At 38.5% G+C, this 24,246-nt stretch overlaps 1 protein-coding gene and 1 pseudogene across 1 annotated transcript; both read left to right on the forward strand.

Annotated features, from left to right (window-relative positions):
• The first annotated feature begins 2,600 nt into the window (after positions 1-2,600).
• LOC140244105 (uncharacterized) lies at positions 2,601-4,382 on the forward strand. Its single transcript, XM_072323751.1, has one exon. The coding sequence runs from the start codon at positions 2,601-2,603 to the stop codon at positions 4,380-4,382; it is 1,782 nt and encodes a 593-aa protein (XP_072179852.1).
• Positions 4,383-22,249: 17,867 nt separating this feature from the next.
• On the forward strand, positions 22,250-24,042 carry LOC140243307 (uncharacterized; annotated as a pseudogene).
• The last annotated feature ends 204 nt before the right edge of the window (positions 24,043-24,246 follow it).

Consider the following 24,246-nt stretch of genomic DNA (forward strand, 5'->3'; position numbering starts at 1 on the left):
AATAATTTTTGCTATTATCACCATTTCTTTATTTTCTTTATCTCTGTGGAAACTGCGCTTTGTGTTTGAATGGATGTTGGTTGTGCTTGTCTCTCCTGTTTAATAAATGGAAAGCTTGGGAGTTGTATGTTAGACCATGGACCTAGGTTCATGGTTAGACTTTGTTGATAAGGTGAAAAATAATGTGAAAAACAATGGTGAAAAAATAGGTTGAGTATGTGTCAGTATGTGCCTACTGTGTCTCTTTTATGTGGTTCACTTCAAGATGAGCTCTCAAGTGTTGAAGTTGTCCATGACAAACTTGGCATTGCTCTACTTGTAAGTCTTACACACAATAAAGGCGTGTTGCCTGGACTTTGTACCTAATCACATCCGCATTAAACTGACCTGTCCTTCCTGTTGGCATTTCGTCTGAATGTGTGCGACGGTCAAACATTGCTCTCCTAACATCAAACTGGTGAGCATTATTATCAGAAAGATTATTTTTTTTCGACTAATCATGGTGATGTGGAGACATGCATCAACATAGTTTGCCGATGTTTTTTGCTGTCACTCATCGTATAAGGTGCTTGATTATCAGTTGACGTGCCCTGCGTTCATCGACATTGAGCTTGCCTTCATTGATGTACACCAGACGAACAGAGGTCATTAATTGGAGTGATTCTTAAGACTTGGTAATACCCTATGTAGCCTTAATTTATTTACCTTACTTCACATTTCAAAGCATTACCCTTAATAGGTCCTTTTAATAGATCCGTATCACTGGCTCTATCAATCCATTAGTCTTGTTGCACGTCACCTGTGTGATACTGAATGGGTGTCTTCGGGCAGTGATTTCAAGCTCACCTAATAATCACATGCAGCGTAAACGGTGTACGATGTCTATGGTTACAGCTTCTTAGAATGTCAAATACACCAAGCTCTGTCAAGCTATATTATTATACACTAGTTTCTGAGTTTCTGCAAATAAAGACCATGTTGAAACAAACAGGAATCACATTTTATTAACATAATAATAGAGCAATGTACGTTGATCGAAGGCATTTGTCCAGTTTGGTTGTTTTTTCAGGTATTCGACTAATCAATAGTGATGCAGCCATGCGAGGATTGTTGCTGTCCCATAGGGTGGGGAATATCAGAGAGGGTTTAATAGAGAGTGCTGCACTATTAAGGGTGGGGGGTAGATGGAAGCAGGTGTATTTGCAATTAATGAGAAATGACAGCAATAGAAAATGTAATGAATTCTCGAATACTCGTTGTTTGGTGAAGCTTACCCTTAAGTTTGATATCGATCGATTGGTCCCTTTAAATTCCTCGTGACTTCCGATCACGTGGGCGTCCCGCTATCGCTGGCTGTTATTTTTTCATCTCTTTTCCTTGCTTTGATCCTCACCGTCATTCTGCGTGTTACGCTCTGAGTCTCATGCTCTTTCAAGTGTCAGGTTTTATTTCTGTTGCTGTGGAAATTCAAAATATTATCTACAGCACTGAGACTAACAGTACAAAATGATAATTCAACAGCAGTAGTTACAGTACCCACATGGTAGAAGCATATACGTCTGAGTTTTAAAGATTGTACTCAAGAAGTAAAAATTAGAAAACGTGATATTTGCAAGTGTGTGATGTACTTGGGTGCTTGAACGTGTCACCAAGCATTGTCGAGTTGAGTTTGAGTGTTCTACAATGTACAGTGTATTACTTCTTCAGCTGATACATAGACCGAATAGGAATCCATGAGGAAAAGTATATTATCCTAACCGTTATACGATACGTACATGTATGTTTTTATGAACGATTAAAGTTTTGTAGAATTCTCTTCATATTTTCTTCGACATTGATATCCAAAATGACATTATGAATTTATTTCAAGAGTCTTTTTATCCATCAATGACATCACCTAAATTTGAAAAATTCATAACTTTGAACCGTTTTTCCTGTACTGCACTATTGCTTTTTTCACTCAATCTACATTAAATATTTGGGCTTTGGTTTCCTTTAAACAGAGTCTCTAAAGAAACCAGAGTAGTAAAACATGTACCATGAAATGTGATTTGATATTATTCGCAAATATCTATTTACCTTGTAAGTAATTTTATGCGAAGGATGTATTATTCAATTTAATCTAATTTCTTGTCGAATAAAGATATCTAATGCAGATTTGAGTAAGCTGACTGAGAGGAGAGCATAATATGTTCATTTCAAATGATAAAACTGGTGTTTGAAAAATGAATATCTTCATTCTGTGAGTCTTGTCAACTCTTCATCTTTTGACACCATCTGATGACTTTCTTTCTGTTTCTGTTTACTTGTTGTTTTTTTGGCCTTTTTTTTTACTGGGGTATTCTGTGTTTCATGACCATGACTCTTATACTATATACCGTCTATCATTGATTGATTGATTCGTATTTCATACATGTACAATAATCTATGAAATAATACATAATCAAAGCCCCAAATTGACCACATGATTATTTTGTGAACCTGGAGTGTATGATTATACACTACAAATTCGAATCATATCGTTTCTAAAAAGATTTTTTTTTTTTTTGCGGTTTTCCTTTAGAATCTATACGGACGACTGGGATCACTTTGACGTTACCATGGCAGCAAACTTCAAGGAGGACAAGAAATGTCAGAGTATCGATTGTGGAAAAAAATCTGGAGCGATGTACAACGTGAGAGAAAAACAAATGCTATGTGATGGATGCGTAGAAAAGAAAGACTTTGCAATCAAGACTGAAAAGGACAACACGAACTGGTTTTGCCAAAAACACGCAAAAGCCATCAAATTCTATTGCGATTCTCATGATCTTGGTATCTGCCAGTCCTGTGCAACCGTCCGACATGGACAGCCATGTGTCCTACACGACTTGGATGACATTGTCAGTGAGAGAAAGACTATTCTGAGAGACATGGTTGTCATGGCAACAAAAAATATGACTGAATTAGAAAACCGTGAGCAGCATGCCAAGCAACAAGAAGTTGATGCGACCAATCACTTGATGTCAGTGGAAAGAGAGATAGGATTGTTCTTCGAAAAGATAATTCGTAGCGAGGACGCCAACTTGCGGCGAGAAGAAAACGTGATAAAACAGGAAGCAGAAGAAGAAATTTCTAAAGTTAATGAAAAAAAAGAACAGCGATTGCTACAGAGCCGTAATAAAGCAAGGGCAAATAGAGAGAAAATAGTCAAAAGACAACAAGAAATATTGATCTCATTGACAGATGTACGTGATGAGTATACTAGAAAACACAAACATTGTCATCATCAAATTAGGGAGAGTCAACTCACCATGAGAAAAGTTTTAGGTGATATTGACGCACTGCTCCTCAGTAACAGACGACTGATCGAGGGAGGGAAAGATCTCGTAAGGTCACTGAACCAGGCCGTTAGGTCAGCTGATGAGAGGAAGGAGGAGGAGAACCCTGAAGGCATCTCAAGCAAAGTGAAAACTGTCCGATTTGTGAAAAGTGAGGGAGGCAAGGGTTACATGGGGAGAGTAGATTGGTGTGGCGGGAAGTGGGAACTCAGAGACTCAATTGAAATTCCAGACGATTTTAAATTCCCAATTATAGCTGGATGTATCAACGAGGAGGAGGTGGTCATTTCAGACAGGTCCTTTGACAACGTACAAACATATGTGACAAATGTCCGAACCAAAAAGACGGAAAAAGTGGCACAGAACGACAGTGAAACATTTATTGCTTCATGTACACTACTAGATGACAACACGATAGTCTGTGGCAAGCGGTGGCGAGGCTGTTCGGGACCAGTCTTAAGCAAGGGCATCTCACTGTACGACAGGCAGTGGCGACTCCTTAGGCACCTGGACATACCAAGACACATGCAGACAGACTACGCCAGGGTAGAAGTTGCCGTCGATGTTAATGGTATGCTCCTTGCTTGTGAGGCTGGTCAGTCTAATATCTACGTTATCGATTCGAAAAGTGGAAAGATTAAAAGCGTGATCACGTGCAAATCTGGGAATATGATCAGGATGCGTGGAGTTATGACGTGTGGGAAGATCATAGCTCGTCGTGCGCCATTTGATGACACATTGTTGGTAATCGATCGTCACGGAGATCAGACGGAGATAGAACATAGTGATACAATCTGGTATGCGGCTATGGACCCTTTGACCGATAACCCTTACGTCGTGTGCTATAATGCAGAGAGCAATATATGTTCCATTGATCGTATGTCTTACGACGGCGTGGCGGGAGTAAGAGAATTGTCCCTACCACTCTGTGAGGGATTGAATACAAGAAATGAAAGACTCTGGCATGTTGTGTCATCAGGACTCATCCTCACCTCTGATGGCAAACTCATTTTGTGTGATGGAAGAAACATCATGATCTATGAGAAAAAGTTTACATTATAAACATTAGCCTGATATACTCAAAGTTGACAAATTCAGAGGATATTTCAATTGATGGGAGAAAAAAAAAAGACAATTTCATCACGAAGAGGAATTTGATAATAATTTGTTCTTGCTCTCTCGGCCAATAACTGATGACTTTCATTTATAGATGACATTTGGACACATAAAATATGTGAATATCGCAAAGTGATATTCCTAGAAATTAAGAATATGTCCTTCGGTTACGTATATGGGAATTATTTAGATGATTTGTATAGATTCAATGAGCTTTTGATGTGACTGCTTCTTGTCATGTATCCTTCATCAACTGTTATGTATCACAACACTCCATATCCAGACATTGACACAGGGTACCTGGACTATAGTGTGAGCAGACAGTCTGACCTGCATGTAAAGACAAGGGAAAGACAAAAACATCTTACATCGTGATATTCTTTTTATTATTTTAATTTCAAGAATTCGGGACCACAAAGATAAGAGATTCAACCATTTGTTTTTTCTGTTTCCCGTTTTCATTAATATTCTACGATGGCATTCGAAATTCTAATGTATAGCTGTCACCGTTTGTATAGCAGTGTGCATAAGAATGTTGTTAGTAATTGGCAAAATTAATTACTGGTACTTTATGGAAGATAATTTTGTAACAACAATGAGCTCAGCAGTGCAGCAGCGTCATAACATAGCGCTCGTATCAGTACACAGTGTGCGTGACTTCATGCTTCTGAAAAGTTTTAAGAGTCACCGCATTTGCCGTATACCCAACACTTCTCATGGACCGTACTGTTTATTTATGCGTGATAGTTTCCTCATATAGGTAGTTACAATATAGTTCTCAAAAGTTACGTGTACTAGAAGGTGTTTTCAATACATTTGAAAATCACTCTAGGTGTCAGTCAACAAAGAGTGATCATTCTGAAATATAGCAAAAAGGAAACCAAAGCCCAAATATACATGTAGATTGAGTGAAAGCAGCAATATCAGTAAAACCCATAAGTAAAAGTTTGAGGAAAATAGGACAATAGATTCAAAAGCTATTAATTCTTAAGGTTTTGGTGACGTCATCGCGGGATCATGACGCCATTGGGCCATTGTCGTATAAGTTTCAGGATGAAATCAATATGCTTTTGTTATGGAAGTGACTCGACAAAGCAATATGATCGAAAATCCGCTAAAACAACGTCTTCCATGGAGTTTTCCTAATTATTACTTTTGTGAACCAATACATATAATATGAATTTATATATATATATATATATATATATATATATATATATATATATATATATATATATATATATTGTTTTATCTAAATAAAGGTAGAAAGCTGAACAAATAGAATATAAAAAGTGAACAATTTGCCAACAAATAAACACTTTATGTATGCTCATATAATGTATACATCCAAACTAGAAGGAAGTTACTCAATATACGAATAAAAAAATGTAGAGTAATGCAAAATATATTATACAAATGCTGAATCAGTGTTTTGATATTAGAGACCACAAATTCTCTATTCGTGGAGAATAGACATACACACATACATACATACACGCCTTACAATTCATTATAAGATGAAATTCAAAAGAAAAACAGATCAAATGAGGGGAACAAAAAAATAAAAACAGAGAGTGTAATATCGAAAGCAATAATAAGAGAAAAAAGATTAAATATGAAAAAATAGAATTAGAGATCAAAGAGATCGAGAGAGAAAGAGAGAGCGAGAACAGAGGGAGGAGGAACAGGAGAGAGTGATAGACGAAGGGATAAGAAGAGAGTGGAAGAGTATAAAAAGTTATGGAATGTTAATAGGTGAGAGAAATACATACAATGATCTGAGTCTAATAGTATTTTTTTTTTACTTTTTTTGTAAGACATTTGAGACTTTCTTGTAATGCCGTATAACCTGTAACTGTAAATATCAGTTATTGTATACATATCGTAAATCTGCAAGATTTCTTCATTTTCTTTATCTCTAAGAAAATAATGTTGAGTGCTCTATTTTGTCCTGATGTCTCATCTTTAATTCAGGGGAAAGCTTAGGAATTGTACGTTAGATTATTGCAAATATAGTCAAAATGTCGAAATAGAAATGAATAGATGTTCATATATATATATATATATATATATATATATATATATATATATATACATATACATTTAAAAAGTATGTGTGCGGGCGTGAGTGTGTACACATAATAGCTTTGATAATGAGTCTATATGTGTTTGTGTCTGCTTTAGGGTGAGCGCTGAAGTGCATGTTGAATTAACTCGGTATAACAAACACATTCAAAAGTCCGACCGTTGCCTGGACTTTGCACTTGAACACTTCAGCGTTGAATATATGCCCGATCTTTCTATTCCTGTTAGACACGTCTGAATGTCAACAAACATCTTTCTCCTAATATCAAACTGTTCAAGTTGAACATTATAATATGTAGGACTTTGCTTCTTTCGACTAATCACAGTGATGTGGGGACATACATCAACATAGTTAGTTGCTGTTCGCTGCTTTTACTCGTTTTTAAGGTGTTTAATCATCGTTTGTGCGCTACGTTCATCGCCTTTGAGTCTACCAACATTGATAAAGATATACACCAGACGAAAGGAGGACGTAAATAGGCGTGGTCTTTGAGACTAGGTAATACACTGTACCCTTACAGACTAACTTCATTTACCTTACTTCATATTTCAATACAACAGAATATAGTTCCTACAGGTCCGTGTCACTTTGGCCTTGTTGCACGTCGCTGTGTGATACTCGTATATTTCTTATGTGATATTTCTTAAGTTGGTTGGAGAGGCCCACAGATCATATTGATTTTGATTACTTTTTTCCCACCTTGCAACGCACCAGAGAAAGCCTTCAATCTTTTACCTTTGTATTTCACTTGTTTTGTTTGTTTGTCTGTTATCTTTTGTATTGTCTTATGCTGAATAAATAATGATAATAATGATAATAGGGCCTAATGATAATAATTCAGTAGGTGTCTTCACGGAGTGAGTTTACGCTCACCCTAATAATCGTATACAGAGTAAACCGTGTACCATGTCTATGGTGTGCACGTATTCCTTGGTACAAACACCCATTCCATGTACTGTACAACAGTCATACAAGGTGCACTAAACCTGGCCACCATGGATCCTTTTTTTTTTTTTTTTTTTTTTTAACACGCACATATTCTAACAATGCCACTCAGGGTCTACACTAGTGTCGGACGTCCAACAAAGGCCATGCTGAAACAAAAAGGAAACATATTTTATTGACATAAAACTATAGCAATGCACACATGCATGAAGACAGAATGTTGCCAGTTTGGTTGTCTTTTGTTGTCCCACAAGGCGCACTGGGTCAGGAGCTAGTTGCGTGTCATAAACGTGTCAAAAGAATTTCCTATGCGTGTATGATATAAAACTGATAAAACATCTGGTCAGGAAAGGGGTTGCCAGACTGCCCGACCCCCCCCCCCCCCTACTGCGACTGTAATTTACCCCATGGAGACTATGGACCAAATTTCTTCAGAAGGATGTAGGGTGTAAGGTCCTACATAGTAACATAGTACAAATATAAACACTGAAATATCTTTAAATATATGTCGGCAAAGGGTTGTCAGACCGCCCTCTGGGGCCCTCTTGGTGGGACCCCTAAACCTTAAAAACAAAACCATGCGGGTTTAATTTACCCTATGTGGCGTGTGAGCAGGTATAGGCCTACATAATAATAATAATAATGATAATAATAATAATGATGATAATAATAATAATAATAATAATAATAATAATAATAATAATAATAATGCATACATACATACAATTTCTATGGCACCATTCTCCACTCTGATTAATTATTCAAGGCCCTTTACATCAAAGCAAAAAGACTGAAAATACATGATGATGATGATGATGTTCGTCCTCGCGAACCTCGCGTCCTGGCGAAGATGACCACAACTTCTAGTAATACTACATTCCGTGAGTGCGAAGATGGCTTATCAGTCCGATCCTCGCCCTATAGGGTGCCGCTCACACCTGTAAATAAAATGGACTGTCCCAGACCCTTCACAAATTCGTACCAAAGATACCAAAATAAATGAAGAAAAAAATGATTAAAAATCAATGATGTAGTTTGGCAAAAAACTGAATAGCTGTAGATATTGAGTATGAATTCCTCTGCAAACTGCATTTTGGTTGGAAGTTGAAAGCTTTTCTGATGGAATTTGAGGGAACTATATTTCACTGGGTACGTGTACGGAAAATAGGTGATTTTTTTGAGTGACAAGAACACGTAGCCTGGCTTTGCGGACCCTTGGACAGAATTTGAGCAGAAGAGCCTACCCTGGAAATTTGATGGATGAAAGGGTATATCTCACTTATCCAGGTTAGTGAAGCTGAAATACCTCATTTCTCCCAGCTATTTTACAGATTTTTTTTTTTTTTTTGAATTTCAACACACGTCTCTATCGGGAATTATTTACCCGTGTGAGCCCTAAAATGCCTGTTGCAGTGTGGACATGGAAATGCCGGAGGTACGCCAGGCTGAGAGGTCGCTTTTCCTCTTTTTCGTCTCTGCCGTTTTTGCTCCTACTCCTCCACACGTCTCACTTCGTAGCCTGACACACCAGAGCTGACCACGGATCGGTGGTGCCAGGCAGAGCGATCTTGTGCCGTAATTGTTTCCCATGTATCCGAGTTGATGCTACAACTAGAGTGGTTCAGGAGTTATTTAACTGATCGCAAACAATATGTTTTTTGAACAATCATAACTCTGATATGAGAGAATTTAAGTGTGGCGTCCCACTAGGTAGTTTATTGGGCCCGCTGTTGTTTATTGTTTACATTAATGATTTTTGTGTTTCGTCCGATGTGTTATCTTTCATACTAAACTTTGCCGACCATTCAAATGTATTTTATTCACATGAAGACCCACACCCTTGTGCAGACAACTAATTCTGAGTTTAAAAAAAAAAATGTTAGTGGATACGAGCTAATAAGTTGTCTTTGAATATCCAAAAAAAACAAAATATGCTTTTCAATAATACTTCTGATAATTTGAATATGGATATTTGTTTTGGTGATGCTGTTTTAGAAAGTGTTTCCCATACTAGGTTTCTCGGAATTACAATCAATAATAAACTTTCCTGGAAATTTCATATTGATAATGTTTGTAAGAAAATTTCACGTAACATAGGTGTTATTTATAATATATAGGCTAAAATTGTCTCTTCCTCAACATTCGTTGTTTACATTGTATTCATCGTTGATATTACCCTATTTAGATTATGGAATTTTAGTATGGGGAAACACCCATCAAATGTTAGTGGATAGGGTTCTACTACTACAAAAGAAGGCTCTTCGCATTATTTGTAACTAACACCGTTCCATATTCTCATGCAGATCCTTTGTTTTTTTATGATAAGATTCTGAAAATTAAAGATTTGTTTTTCTTTCAACTCGGGGAATTTATGTATACTTATAATAATAACTGCCTTCCGTTTATTTTAACTCCTGTTCATGCGTATCCGAACATACCATGGATATCCAACCAGACAGTCAAATGAATTTCATTTATCTTTATTAAGAACCGTGCTTGCTCAACAGACTTTCATTTCTGCGGGTCCAAGATTTTGGAAGTCCCTTCCCATGGACATAAAAAATTCACCGTCATTGGATTCTTTTTAAAAGAGATTTTAAAAAGAAGATTTTTCTTTTGAAGTCTTATAATGCAACCGAATAAATTTAATTCTGTAATGTATTTCGTAAGCACGACATTATACCTTTTTTTCTATAGGCTGCATTCTCTTGAGGCATGGACCATTTTTACTGCTTATAGTATTTTTGTATTCCTCACGTGCCCTCACGGTTACAGTCTGTTCCGCTGGAAAGCAGCTCGACACTATCACTTTCGAAAACGCGTGGCTATTTGTCTCTGTGGGCTTTGCCCCTTGGTGTATGCATCAAAATAATTTATGTTCCCCACCCCCCCCCCCTCTCTCTCTCTCTCTTTCTCTTCCTCTTCTCCCTATTTTCTGTTCCTTTTTTCACGCTTTTGCTTTCTTTTTTTCTATTCCCAGCTTTCCCAGTTTCCCGCACTCTTTGTAGTTGTAAGTTTTTCACCCCCCCCCCCTTTATTTTGTCTGCCACTTTCAACTTCTCGCTGTTGACCGTGATGGTTGGCTCTGTGTAGGGAATTACAGGAGTTGGCTGATCCGTCACTTCAGTGTTCTTTATGCTTATCATTAGACCGAAGTCGTCCTAGGCGTTGTCGAATTGGTCAATGCTTTCCTGCATGTCAGACTGGGTTCTAGCATACAGGGCACAGTCATCAGCAAAGAGAAAGTCACGGGCGATATCCTCCTGAACTTTCGATTTTGTTTGCAGTCTCCGTATAGGTTGAAGAACAGGTTTGCCACCAGCGACGTAGATTTCTGGAGGGATAGAGTCAGCACCAGGTGCCTTTCCACAGGACATATGCTTTACTTCAGCTTCAGCTTCAGCTGCAGCTGTAGGGATATCGGCAAGAGAGTTGTTGATTGGAACCTGTGGCAGTCTTGCGATCACTTTCTCGCTGATGACAGATGAACGGTTGTGGACATTTCTGAAGTGTTCGGCCCAGCGTTCAAGAACCTTTTTCTGGTTCGTGATCAGTACGTTTCCATCTGCACTGAGAAGGGGAGACGATCCTGACGAAGTTGGTTCATATACAGTCTTGAGCGCTCCGTAGAGAGCTCCAGCCAGTAACTGCGTGTGATGATGAGTTGCTTGATGACGTCATACAGACAATGTTATCTACTGCGTAAATCATATCATGAGCATAAGTTCAGTGAGAACAAAGCTGCATTGACTGTAAGTGGTGACGTCACGATGAGGTTTGTTGACCGGTTGCACATTGGTTGCGCGTGTTTCTAACGTATACACCTGTTACTATCGTTATGAAAGGCAGCGTCGTGGTGTTATCCTTTCCAAAGTTCAAAGTTCTTCAACCCGGGTGACGTCACAATGGTGTTTTGGTGGTCTGTCTTCAAAACGCACCGCTAAACAATAGGATGTTAGATTACTCCTAAAAAATAACTAGTCGGGTTCCTTATGTAATTTCGCCGGACGTTTTTGGAAAGAATGAACATTATACATTTTTGGAAAGGTTATTGTATAGGCAATCAGGAAAACAATGTTTCAATTTGCGCCGATACCTATATGGCCGCCATCTTGGATTTTTCCAAAATGGCCGCCGTAAAACATGTTTTCTTCAATATAATAGATCGGCTTCTAAATGACCCAGATATTTGATTTTGACAGCAAAACTACCATTTTCAGGGCCAAGAAATCCAATGGTAGCAAAATGGGTATGCTAAATTCAGCGATAACCTCACATAACTAACATTTTTAATTTGATCAATTGTTTTTTTCAAGTGACAGACATTAACATTGCAATTAAGTTAGTGTCCATGGCTGTGGGACCAATATGCTCAACATGAAAGAAATGGTTTTAACCTCTCAGTCATCTAAGAAGAATTGCAATGGCATTAAAACAAGAGTCAGATTCGACTGTGAACTCGCCTGACTGACGTTTCCTATTTCACTGTCTGTATTAATAGTCCATGGGCCAAGACCCGAAAAATGGGTTGTTGGTGCCACCTGAGGTGGTAAAACCTTTTTGGCGTCATTTTGTTTGTCGGGCATAGATATGCTTATCAGGCTATGATAGCATTTCTAAATGAGTAGCTTAGTCATAATGAATGATTTTTAAACCAATTTTGTCCCGTTTTTATATCCCTATACTTCTGAATCGAAACTAACCGCTATACAAAGAAGAGCACTGTCTTCCGTATGTCCACAGGTGTTCTGTTGTAAACGCGGTGCGCTTAGTCTTTATTCAAGGCAGCGAAGGGAATATCCAAAGGGTTATGATGCCCACAGTTGTCACGCGGTGCACTTAGTCTTTATCTAGACCGATGTACCGTTATCATATCTAAAGTTCCTCATAAAAGGGATTATCTATATCGTTTTTATACTACCCTCTCAACAAATAAATCAGTTTTAAACAAAAATCACTCTGTTCATTTACAATATTATTCATTATTATGTATTGTAGTGTACCGGTACATTGTTTTTGCATTATCTTTTATTGTTGGATGGAAATAAAGCGACATTGGCGTGGTGTTAGCGTTTTCACCGGAAAATTATAAATAATTGAAAAATACGGTACAATTCACGAGGAATTGATTTTTTTTTTGTTTTGAGATAAAAGGATATACACTGTATCATAAGCTTTGGATATTCCCTTCGCCGTCTTGAATAAAGACTAAGCGCTGTGGACATCATAACCTTTGGATATTCCCTTCGCTGCCTAGATTAAAGACTAAGCGCACCGCGTTAACAACAGAACACCTGTGAACATACAGAAGACAGCGCTCTTCTTTGTATAGCGGTTAGTTTCGATTCAGAAGTATAGGGATATAACAACGAGACCAAATTGGTTAAACATTCATTTATTATGACTAAGCTACTCATTTGGAAATGCTATCATAGCTTGATAAGCATATCTATGCCCGACAAACAAAATGACACCAAAAAGGTTTTGCCACCTCAGGTGGTACCAATATCTGGCCTGGCCCATGGACTGTAAGTAGTCAGATATACCTCCAATCGGTCCAGGCGTTTTTGGCTGTGCTAAAACTGCCCCCCCCCCCCCGGCCCCCAACCAGATCTTGGCCATCAGTGGTACGATCGCGACGAAATCCGTTATGCATGACACCCGTAATCTACACGATTGTGTCATATTTTTTTTTGAAATAATACATTTCTAATCTTAGATTATCAATTAATTATGTAAATTAAGCTTAAGATCATATCTTAATCTGATTAGATAATTGACAGTCTACTTTTTGGTTTGTATATCTGTTGTAGCATATTCAACAATTGTACATCATAAAAATGTCTAAAAGCCATTCCAATTCTTATGTATTTTGTTATTTTAGGATTTTCTTATATATTTTATATTTGTTTCTTACTTTCGTTTTTTTTTCTTGTTTATTGCAAATTGACACTGACCACTTTTCTAAAGTAATCAGCATTTCAAATTAATAATCAAAATGATTATTTGTATCGGGTTTTATGAGTTGTGTCGAACCAAAGAACCAGCAAGGTCCTCCTGACAGAAATTGGTTTAATCTCTGATGCAGCCAACTTTCTTTCCATCTCATCTCAATCATTGCCATCGTCAGTTTCATTTTTGGTCTGAATACCCTCATCATTTTGACACTTGCTGCTGCCTCGGCACAGAGATAGAATGGTTTAAAAATCTTTGCTGTAAATTCAACCATAAACTGACATTTTCTGTTTCATTGACTGTTCTACTAGCAATCAGACTTAAATGTCCACTTTGGTAGTTAGTGTCAATTACGAACCAATATACGACTAATGACAAATATGGGTTTATTCTTTGAGTCAACAACTTTATCTACATTATTACAATCTCCATCATCGCCACCCTTCAGTCCATACATCAATTGTTCTTGCTTTGAGTGTCCTCATCATTGTGACACTTAATGCCGCACCAGCAAAGAAATTCTGGGGTAACCAAAAAAAAAAAATGATAATAATAATGAATAAGCTAAATTCAACCATAAACTCACCTGAATTACATTTTCTGATTCATTGATCTTGCTGAAATGTTCATACTTAAATGCTCCACCGAGGAGAAAATATGCTCCTCATAATAGAAAGCGGTCAAATCTCAGAGGAAACCATTTTTTTTTATATATCAAAAAGAAATCCAGTGGTAAAATCTGATAGCCATACTACAGAGGATCAAACTGAGGATCCTGCAGAGCAATGCTGGTGGGTCCTCTCACTCTGGATTGGGTATGGTTTCTTAGGATATGATGTCTCACAGCTCCAAGAATGGGAGGTAGCTTGTCAATTTCTCCTCTATTCTTGCAGAAGAGATGCCATCGCAGTTCGGAGATATTCCTGATGTAGATGCATTTAGGTTAGTAGGCTGCATAGACAAAGCTTGCCAGAGTAGCCAGCAACCAAATTTCAGTACCTTCATCCAATGTGGAAAGCATCTACAGAGAACTGATTACATCTCTTCTGCCATCATATTATAAACTTGCAGCCAGGTTGCTATGCGCATCATATTCCATACAGTGTTGTCAGCACCAGTGAACGCATGAAGACTGGCCCTATATGGCTCTCCATAATATAGGTTCTATATCCATAACCCAGAGGTCATGAATATGGACGTGTTCTTCAGCATGAACTCGAAGTTTGCTATAACTAACACTAGTGACTATATTTGCTATGACTATAAGAACAATAACAGTCTGCAAGAATCTTCAGCTAATTGATTGAGGTACACTTATTTAAATCAGAAGAAGAACATCTGTGTCTGTAGAGAAGAAAACCTCTGCATTTGATGAGTTTCGCTGTGATGCTAGGACAGCATGGAAGATGAACAGTGTGTCTACCTCTTCATGATTCTTATCCTAGAAAACAAGTCTTTTTTTTTTTTGCTCCTGGTATGCTCTGAAAAAGAGATGATAACATGTTTATGTGTTGTATTCTAGAGTCTTTGAAGCAAGATAGTTTGTCAGGTCAGCCTTTGACTTGCTTTGTAAAAGGAATCTGCTGGTTGGAATATTTTGTGTCATCTCTGACCTTGTACTGGATTGATCTGCATTTCTGGTTGCAGAGACAAAACATAGGATTGCTTCGACTTTATAGTAGGTAATTCATCATTGCCTTGAACATTGCATTCTTATATTTGTTGTTGTTCCTCACATTCTTCGAAAGCCGTGACAATATCAGTAGTGGTCAATGCCTCAAGTAATGAGTGATGTTTGCTTGTTTTGCTTCGTTTCAGCTTCAACTTGGTCTGTTGCCTTCAGACAGACCCCTTTCAGTTATAGGATTTCCTTGAAGAACTTTTCCAGCGCCATTTCATAGAGAGCTACATAATTATAATAGGTGCTACATAATTATAAGGTGCATGGGTCCATAGGTGCTGCATAATTATTAGGTGCTACATAATTATAATTATAATAATAGGTGTGGGCTTGACGAGCACCCTATAATATGTGTACATTTCAGGATTTGCCTTATTGCTGCAGACCTAGAAATATAAGCTTCTATAATATAGAAGCTGATACTGAGATATATTATAACCCAGCATCAACAATGCCAGGATGCGCCAAGAGCGCATGTATACAGTAGCCAAGACAACGTGAAGTTCTCCCAGCCCTGGGACAACTGGACATTTCAGGTTAGGTCTGGCATCCTGCATTTGAACCACATTCTCATAAAGAGCAATGTCAAAATAATGAAGTGACTGTAGGGTGCTCTTCAAAAGTCAGGTTTCTCAGCTGACTTGCTTGAATGATCACAGTCAGCAGGGTTGACCACTCATTTGCCACCTATAGGAGTATTGGTATGGCTCCTGCCTGGGTCAGTGGCTTGCTTTCAGACATGTTGGAATCACTCAGCCTGGTGTTTCCCTTACTTCCATTCTAAATAAAGAAGTTGCAACAATCCATCTGAAGTTGTTACAGCTGGTAGCATTCTGAGATTTCTTTACTGGTGACGATGTGGTCTCTTCTCTTTGCACGTTGTGGTCTTAACTTGACAAAGTGCAGCAAATCTACATGGTGTGGAGTGATAGAAAGACTCTAGGCTTTGCCTATCGATAAGGGTGGTGCAACCGGTTCTCCAGGAAACTCTGCCTTCTGGCCGTTATGCCATTAATCGTGCCATGGGCGGTTCCTTTATAGTGTCCTCTGTCAAGTCTGTGTTATCTATGTGGCGAAGAACGCAAAGGCACCCTTCTTCAAGAATGGTGGTACATATACAGACCATGGAACATTCTTGTGATTGGTACAACACCATTGGCCAGAGCTGTTTCCAATTAACAGAAAACGGCGATAAGACATACAGTCTAAGCAGGTGTATGTAGGCCCTATTTCTGAGAAGATCCATCAGCATTGATCTTATTATCACTCTTGTCACACCACACCCCCTTGGTCTGTCACATACAAGGAAGAAAACCTTTACGCAGTGATTTCTACATAACATATATACATCTCAAATTGTCCTAGCATCACCATAATTTCAGCTCAGTGCTGCCTGCCTACATCACCTCATGGCATTCACATCAAAGACGAACTTAAGGAACTTCCTTAATGTGAAGTCCTCGTATTATTAGAGAAGAAAACAAGCATGAACGACCTCACGTATGGTTCAGGCGCCACAAAACATGGTAAAGGCTGTACCCCCCCCCCCTCACACACACACACACACACTTTCCCCTCCCCTCCCCCCCCCAAAAAAAAAAGAGTAACAAAATCAGAAAAAAATCTCAGGGGGAAATAATCACAACACCTAATAAATTTCCAAATGTTCCTTCTTTAGATTCTTCCATCTAAGCAGATGGATTGGGGGGGGGGCCTTGACCTTGATGTCCCCATATCCCAGTACTGCACCCCCACCTTCACACACACACACATACACACACACACACACACACACACACACACGCAAGTGCGGGAACACCCTGAAAAAAAAAAAACCCAAAAAACCACACGCACACACAAAATCCACGCCTGTGGTTGAGGCATGACGACCTGGGTAGACACTTCATTAGTCTTAAATAAAATCTTTGTAAATTGATATTATGTAATCTGCCACAAAATTAGTAAGTATCTGCAAGAAATGCTATAGGAAATGTCTCAACACACATGAAACTAGGAGCACTGGATTCTTTGACCCTGAAATGGTAGTTTAGCTGTCAAAATAAAAGCTCTATCCCCGCGTTCACATTGGTCCCCGCGACGCGGGGACAGCCACAAGAGATCTTATCTTTTTTACGACTGACCGTTCACATTGGTATCTCATCTGTCCCCGAGCTGTGGGGGCATTTTGGGGCTTGGAGCGAGCTCTGCCACTTGAATCCAGGCATAGCGCATGCGCACATTTGATAACCACAGCTGGACGCGATCTATTGCGCCCCAAGGTCACTCTCCCCTCCAAATCTTGTCCCCGTACCCGACTTGCTTCGCGGGGACGAGGGGACAAGTCCCAGCGAGCGTTCACATTATGGTTTTTGAGGAGAAAGTCCCACAGCTCGGGACTTTCCCCGCGTCGCGGGGACCAATGTGAACGCGGGGTATGTCACTTAGAAGTTGAGATTTATTATCAACAAAAACATTGTTTATGGCGGCCATTTGTAAAATCCAAGAAGGCGGCCATAAATGATTCCGTGCAAATGGAAACATTGTTTTTCTGATTGCTTATACTGTAACGTTTCCAAAAATGTATAGTTTTCATACTCTCCACAAAAATCTGACGAAAATTAAAATTCAAACATAAGGAACCCGACTCTATGGAGCTTGAATCTTTCAGCTCAATAGTGAAATTAGAAAAGCTTACAAGACATCTGGTCAGAAAAGGGGTTCAAAAAAAAAAGAAGCAAGAAATATATATATATATATTTTTTTTTTTTTTGGAATTATCATTCATTTTCCTTATAGTTCTTATTTGCTTTATTCACCCGATCCATACTATGAAAGTTAGCTTGTCATTAAATGTTAACATTTTATACTCAAAAAGTGGATAATATCATGAATTGTGATTTTATTTGATTAGCAAATCTACAAGCTATTTCCACTGTACATAATGTGATGCGTAGAATCTTTATTTACGCTCAGCAAAACAAAAGAAAGTAAAAACTTTTTCAAGTTCACCTTTCTCCTTGATTATTTGGCGAATACAAATGTTTATATACCATGTTAAAGGTAATTTAATTGGCTTTCAACCTAGTAGGTCAACAACAGGGGAAACTTTACGCATCAGTGAACAATTTTTTTTCTCTACCAAGGAACAAATGTAAAAATTGCAAAAATGGAAAAGTTGTTATTCAAGCGTATGTGCTCTTCCATGTGACAATGAGACACAAGAGAGATTCAATCCCATAAGAAATGGATATTAACCAGTTCCTTCCGCAATTCTTTGGGTGTGTTAAATGCCCCCAAACGAGATTCTTTTTGCCCGTAGACAGAGAACGGTCAGGTTGGTAATCCACCTATGTGAAAGCAGTCAAGCGGCACATGTAGGGCTCACACCCGTACTAAAATAAAATGGAATGTCCCAGACCCCTTCACAAATTCGTACCAAAGATACCAAAATAAATGACGAAAAAAATAATTAAAAATCAATGAGGTAGTTTGACAAAAAACTGAATAGCTGTAGATATTGAGTATGAATTCCTCTACAAATTGCATTTTGGTTGGAAGATGACAGCTTTTCTGGTGGACTTTGAGGGGACTATATTTCATTGGGTACGTGTACGGAAAATGGGTGATTTTTTGAGTGACAAGAACTCGTAGTCTGGCTTTGCGGACCCCTGGACAGACTTTGAACTGAATTATCCACCCTGAGAATTTGATGGATGAAAGGGTATATCTAACTTATCCAGGTTAGTAAAGCTGAAACACCTCATTTCTCCCAGCTTTTTTACAGAATTTTTTGAAATTTGATTTTTAACACACATCCCTATGGGGAAATATTTATGGGTGTGAGCCCTATAGAGGATGCATGCAATGCACACAAGTCTATGGGAAGTATTCATCCCATACAAACTCTTGCTGGTTTATGTTCATCTATTGTGTCAGATCTCTCCCTCCCCCCCCCCCTTCCCCTTCCTACCCCCCCCCCCACCTCTCTCCTCTACCCCCCCCCCCCCCAACTCTGTTTGGCTACAATTTGTTTTCTTTATGTTGTTGTGGTACAGATAGATCTTTGTACATAGTAGTCATCAGTATCACACAACTTTGAATGACTGTGTTATTTTAATGTATTTCTTTGTTTGGCTACCACTGACACAGGTCAAAATTCATAAAGTTAGTCTGTTTGACAAAACAAAGTCTTTTTAAGTATTTTGTAGGCAATAATGTGATGATGACACCCCCATAATCAAATATTACTGCCTGCATCTAGGTATTCATCTTATGAAGAACTGATCAACACTACATTTTATTTTATTTTAAAAACCTCAAAGGGCATGAGTTTCAAAAATGTCCCTTTGAGAAGCTTTATAACCCTTCAATGTATAATTTCCCATATGATGTAGGTGCAAATCTCATCAAAAACACATTTTATGATGTTTAAAAGTCAAATGAGAAATATGACCTCCACTATAGAGGATGCATGCAATGCACACAAGTCTATGGGAAGTATTCATCCCATACAACCTCTGCTGGTTTATGTTGATCTATTGTGTCAGATCTCTTCCTCCCTCCCCCCTTCCCCTTCCTACCCCCCCCCCCCACCTCTCTCCTCTAAACCCCCCCCCCCCAACTCTGCCTGGCTACAATTTGTTTTCTTTATGTTGTTGTGGTAAAGATAGATCTTTGTACATAGCAGTCATCAGTATCACACAACTTTGAATGATTGTGTTATTTTAATGTATTTCTTTGTTTGGCTACCACTGAAACAGGTCAAAATTCATAAAGTTAGTCTGTTTGACAAAACAAAGTCTTTTAAAGTATTTTGTAGGCAATAATGTCACGGTGATGATGACACCCCCGTAATCAAAGATTACTGCCTGCATCTAGGTATTCATCTTATGAAGAACTTATCAACACTACATTTTTATTTTTTTTTAAACCTCAAAGGGCATGAGTTTCAAAAATGTCCCTTTGAGAAGCTTTATAACCCTTCAATGTGTAATTTCCCATATGATGTAAGTGCAAATCTCATCAAAAACACATTTTTGATGTTTAAAAGTCAAATGAGAAATATGACCTCCACTATAGGGCTCACACCCGTAAATACAATGGAATGTCCCAGACCCCTTCACAAATTCGTACCAAAGATACCAAAATAAATGAAGAAAAAAAATTGATTACAAATCAATGATGTAGTTTGGCAAAAAAAAAAATTGAATAGCTGTAGATATTGAGTATGAATTCCTCTACAAATTGCATTTTGGTTGGAAGATGAAAGCTTTTCTGGTGGAATTTGAGGGTACTATATTTCATTGGGTACGTGTACGGAAAATGGGTGGTTTTTTGAGTGACAAGAACTCGTAGTCTGGCTTTGCGGACCCCTGGACAGAATTTGAACTGAATTATCCACCCTGAGAATTTGATGGATGAAAGGGTATATCTAACTTATCCAGGCTAGTGAAGCTGAAACACCTCATTTCTCCCAGCTATTTTACAATTTTATTTTATTTTTTGAAATTTGATTTTTAACACACATCCCTATGGGGAAATATTTATGGGTGTGAGCCCTGTACCCCCTTGCCATGGACAACCACATATGCCATCGAGCAATGAAAATATCTATCGAGTGCGAGGTGTAAATAGAGTGTGCGCTGGTGGGCTCACGGATTCTTTTGTTCTATAGAACAAAAGAGTCTGTGAGCTCGAGTAGATTTCTGTGTTCGCTGACCCCAGTCATCCCATTCAAGTGCCTGGAATTGTGTAATTCCAGGCACTTGAATGGGATGACTGGGGTCAGCGAACACAGGAATCTACTCGAGCCCAGCTTTGATCGCAATGTACATGTTCATACGAGTTTTATAGCAGAGCTGGCGTAAACTAATCAGAAATATGGTAATAATGCTGTGATATACACATTCAACAGAAAGAGAACATGTGATAGAATGAATTCTTATCTTTTTATTAAACCCATTTTTCTGGGCATTGCTACACAAAGAAACATTAATTTAGGCAACAAAGGTAGACATTCTTGTCTTCATCTTGGGAACCTGGTTTACGGGGGGGGGGGGGGGGCCTTCCACGGGAACCTAGTATACCAGGTAAGGAACGGGTTAATTTGCAAAAATCAAGCTATGATCTCTATAATGCCTCTGTAACCCTCCAAAGATAAAGAAAGGCAAAGAAATAATGAAGAAAAATGAAAAACCTTCTGTCAAAACCATATTAAAATGAGAAAACGAGAAGGAGCAATGATAACAAAGATGCTAGAAATTTGAAATGTTATTCCAAATTAAGAAATAAAAAAAAATATTTGGTTCTTGAAAGTGTTTCATGAATTCTTAAATTCCTTCATCAAAAAATAAATAAAATAAAGAAATTCTGTCCATTTTATCACCTTTGCGGCTCACTCCCTATGTCATTTAAACTTTGAGTTGCCAGAATATTCTCATGTTAAACCCTCAATTTCCCGACTATGTTTTTGTTTGAGAATATAAAGAGAAACAAGGGAAAACTTATTTCTCCTATTTCATTCATGTCTCTCATTGCGTTAAATAAGCTTTTGGTTTTTTTTTTCTCATTGTTATCTAGAATTGAATTTACATATATCGATATATCAATTTCTGCAATTTTTTTTATTTCGTGCCTTGGAGGACAAAAAAGAAAGTGCTCACTCGTGCGTATATGAACTGGAATGAGGTTTTTTTTCTTCTTCTTTTTCCATTCTTTTTTTTTTTTTTTTTTTTGCTGAGTGTATTTTTTTTTTCATTTCTTGCCAAAGAAGGGACATCTAGTAAAGGGTCGCTGAGAGTAGATGGAATCATGAGCATATTCGTGGCAAATGATAAAAACTGGTGTTTAAAAGCATAAAGATCTTCATTCTATTAGTCTTTTCGAGTCTACATCGTTATACGGCCCGATCTGATGACTCTAGTTTTGTTTTTGTTTGTTTTTTGTTTGTTTGTTTTTTGGTCTTTTTTATGAGGGGTGTCCCTTGTAATTCCCGTGTTTCATTCGTCTTTCGCACTTTGTGATAATATATCAAATCATGCATAATTTAAACCCCAAATTGGACATTTTGTATTTTGTGAAGCGCTGTGATTTTTGTGGTTTTTTCCTTTAGTGTCGACAAACGACTAGGATCATTTCGACGTTACCATGGCAGCAAACTTCAAGGAGGACAAGAAATGTATCAACTGTGGAGAAAAATCTATTGCACTGTACAACGTGAAAGAAAAACAAATGCTATGTGATGGATGCGTAGAAAAGAAAGACTTCGCAATCAAGACTGGAAAGGAAGACAAGAAATGGTTTTGTGAAAAACACGAGAAAGCCGTTAAATTCTATTGCGATTCTCACGATCTGGGAATCTGCCAGTCCTGTGCAACTGTCCGTCACCAACCGCCATGTGTCCTACACGACTTGGATGACATTGTCAGTGAGAGAAAGACTGCTCTGAGAGACATGGTTGTCATGGCAACAAAAAGATGACTGAATTAGGAAACCGTGAACAGCATGCCAAGCAACAAGAAGTTGATGCGACCAATCACTTGATGTCAGTGGAAAGCGAAATAGGGTTGTTCTTCGAAGAGAAGCTGCGTCGCGAGGACGCCAACTTGCGGCGAGAGGAAGACATGATAAACCAGGAAGCAGAAGAAGAAATTTCTAAAGTTAATGAGAAAAAAGAACAGCGATTGCTACAGAGCCGTAATAAAGCAAGGGCAAATAGAGAGAAAATAGACAAAGTACAAGAAGAACTATCGATTTCACTTACAGACATACGTAATGAGTATACTAGAAAATGCGAACATTGTCACCATCAAATTAGGGAGAGTCAGCTCTCCATGAGAAAAGTTTTGAGTGACATTGAAACCCTTCTCCTTAGTAACAGACGACTGATCGAGGAAGGGAAAGATCTCGTAAGGTCACTGAACCAGACCGTTGGGTCAGCTGATGAGAGGAAGGAGGAGGAGAACCCTGAAGGCATCTCAAGCAAAGTGAAAACTGTCCGATTTGTGAAAAGTGAGGAAGGCAAGGGTTACAAGGGGAGAGTCGATTGGTTTGGTGGGAAGTGGGAACTCAGCGACTCAATTGAAATTCCAGAGGATGTAAAATTCCCAGTGATAGCTGGATGTATCAACGAGGAGGAGGTGGTTGTGTCAGACAGGTCCTTTGACAACGGCCAAACATATGTGACAAATGTCCGAACCAAAAAGACGGAGAAAGTGGCACAGAACGACAGTGAAACATTTATTGCTTCATGTACACTACTGGATGACAACACGATAGTCTGTGGCAAGGAGCGGCGAGGCTGTTCGGGACCAGTCTTGAGCAAGTGCATCTCACTGTACGACAGGCAGTGGCAACTCCTCAGACACCTGGACATACCAAGAGACAGGCAGACAGACTACGCCAGGGTAGAAGTTGCCGTCGATGTGAATGGTAAGCTCCTTGCTTGTGAGGCTGGTCCGTCTATCTTCGTCATCGATTCGAAAAGTGGAAAGATTGAAAGTGTCATCACATGCAAGTCTGAGAATATGATCAGGATGCGTGGAATTATGACGTGCGGGAAGATCATAGCTATTCGTCGGTTAATCGTATTCACATATTCCTTAGATGACACCACATTGTTCGTAATTGATCGTCAGGGAGACCAGATGAAGATAAAACATAGTGATACAATCTGGAATGTGGCTATCGATCCTTTGACCGATGACCCGTATGTTGTATGCTACGATGCAGAGAACAATATATATTCCATTGATCGTATGTCTTACGACAGTGAGGCGGGAGTAAGAGAATTGTCCCTACCACTCTGTGAGGGATTGAATACAAGAAATGAAAGACTCTGGCATGTTGTATCATCAGGACTCATCCTCACCTCTGATGGCAAACTCATTTTGTGTGATGGAAGAAACATCATGATCTATACGAAAAAATTTACATTATAAACATTAGCATGATATACTCAAAGTTGACGAATTCAGAGGATATTTCAGTTGATGGGAGAAAAAAAGACAATTTTATCACGAAGAGAAATTTGAGCATAATTTGTTTTTGCTCTCTCGGCCAATAACTGATGACTTTCATTTATAGATGACATTTGGAAACATAATATGTGAATATCGCAAAGTCCTAATCCTAGACGTTCAGAA

The sequence above is a fragment of the Diadema setosum genome, chromosome 20 (assembly GCF_964275005.1).
Source record: "Diadema setosum chromosome 20, eeDiaSeto1, whole genome shotgun sequence".
Classification (NCBI taxonomy): Eukaryota; Metazoa; Echinodermata; class Echinoidea; order Diadematoida; family Diadematidae; genus Diadema; species Diadema setosum.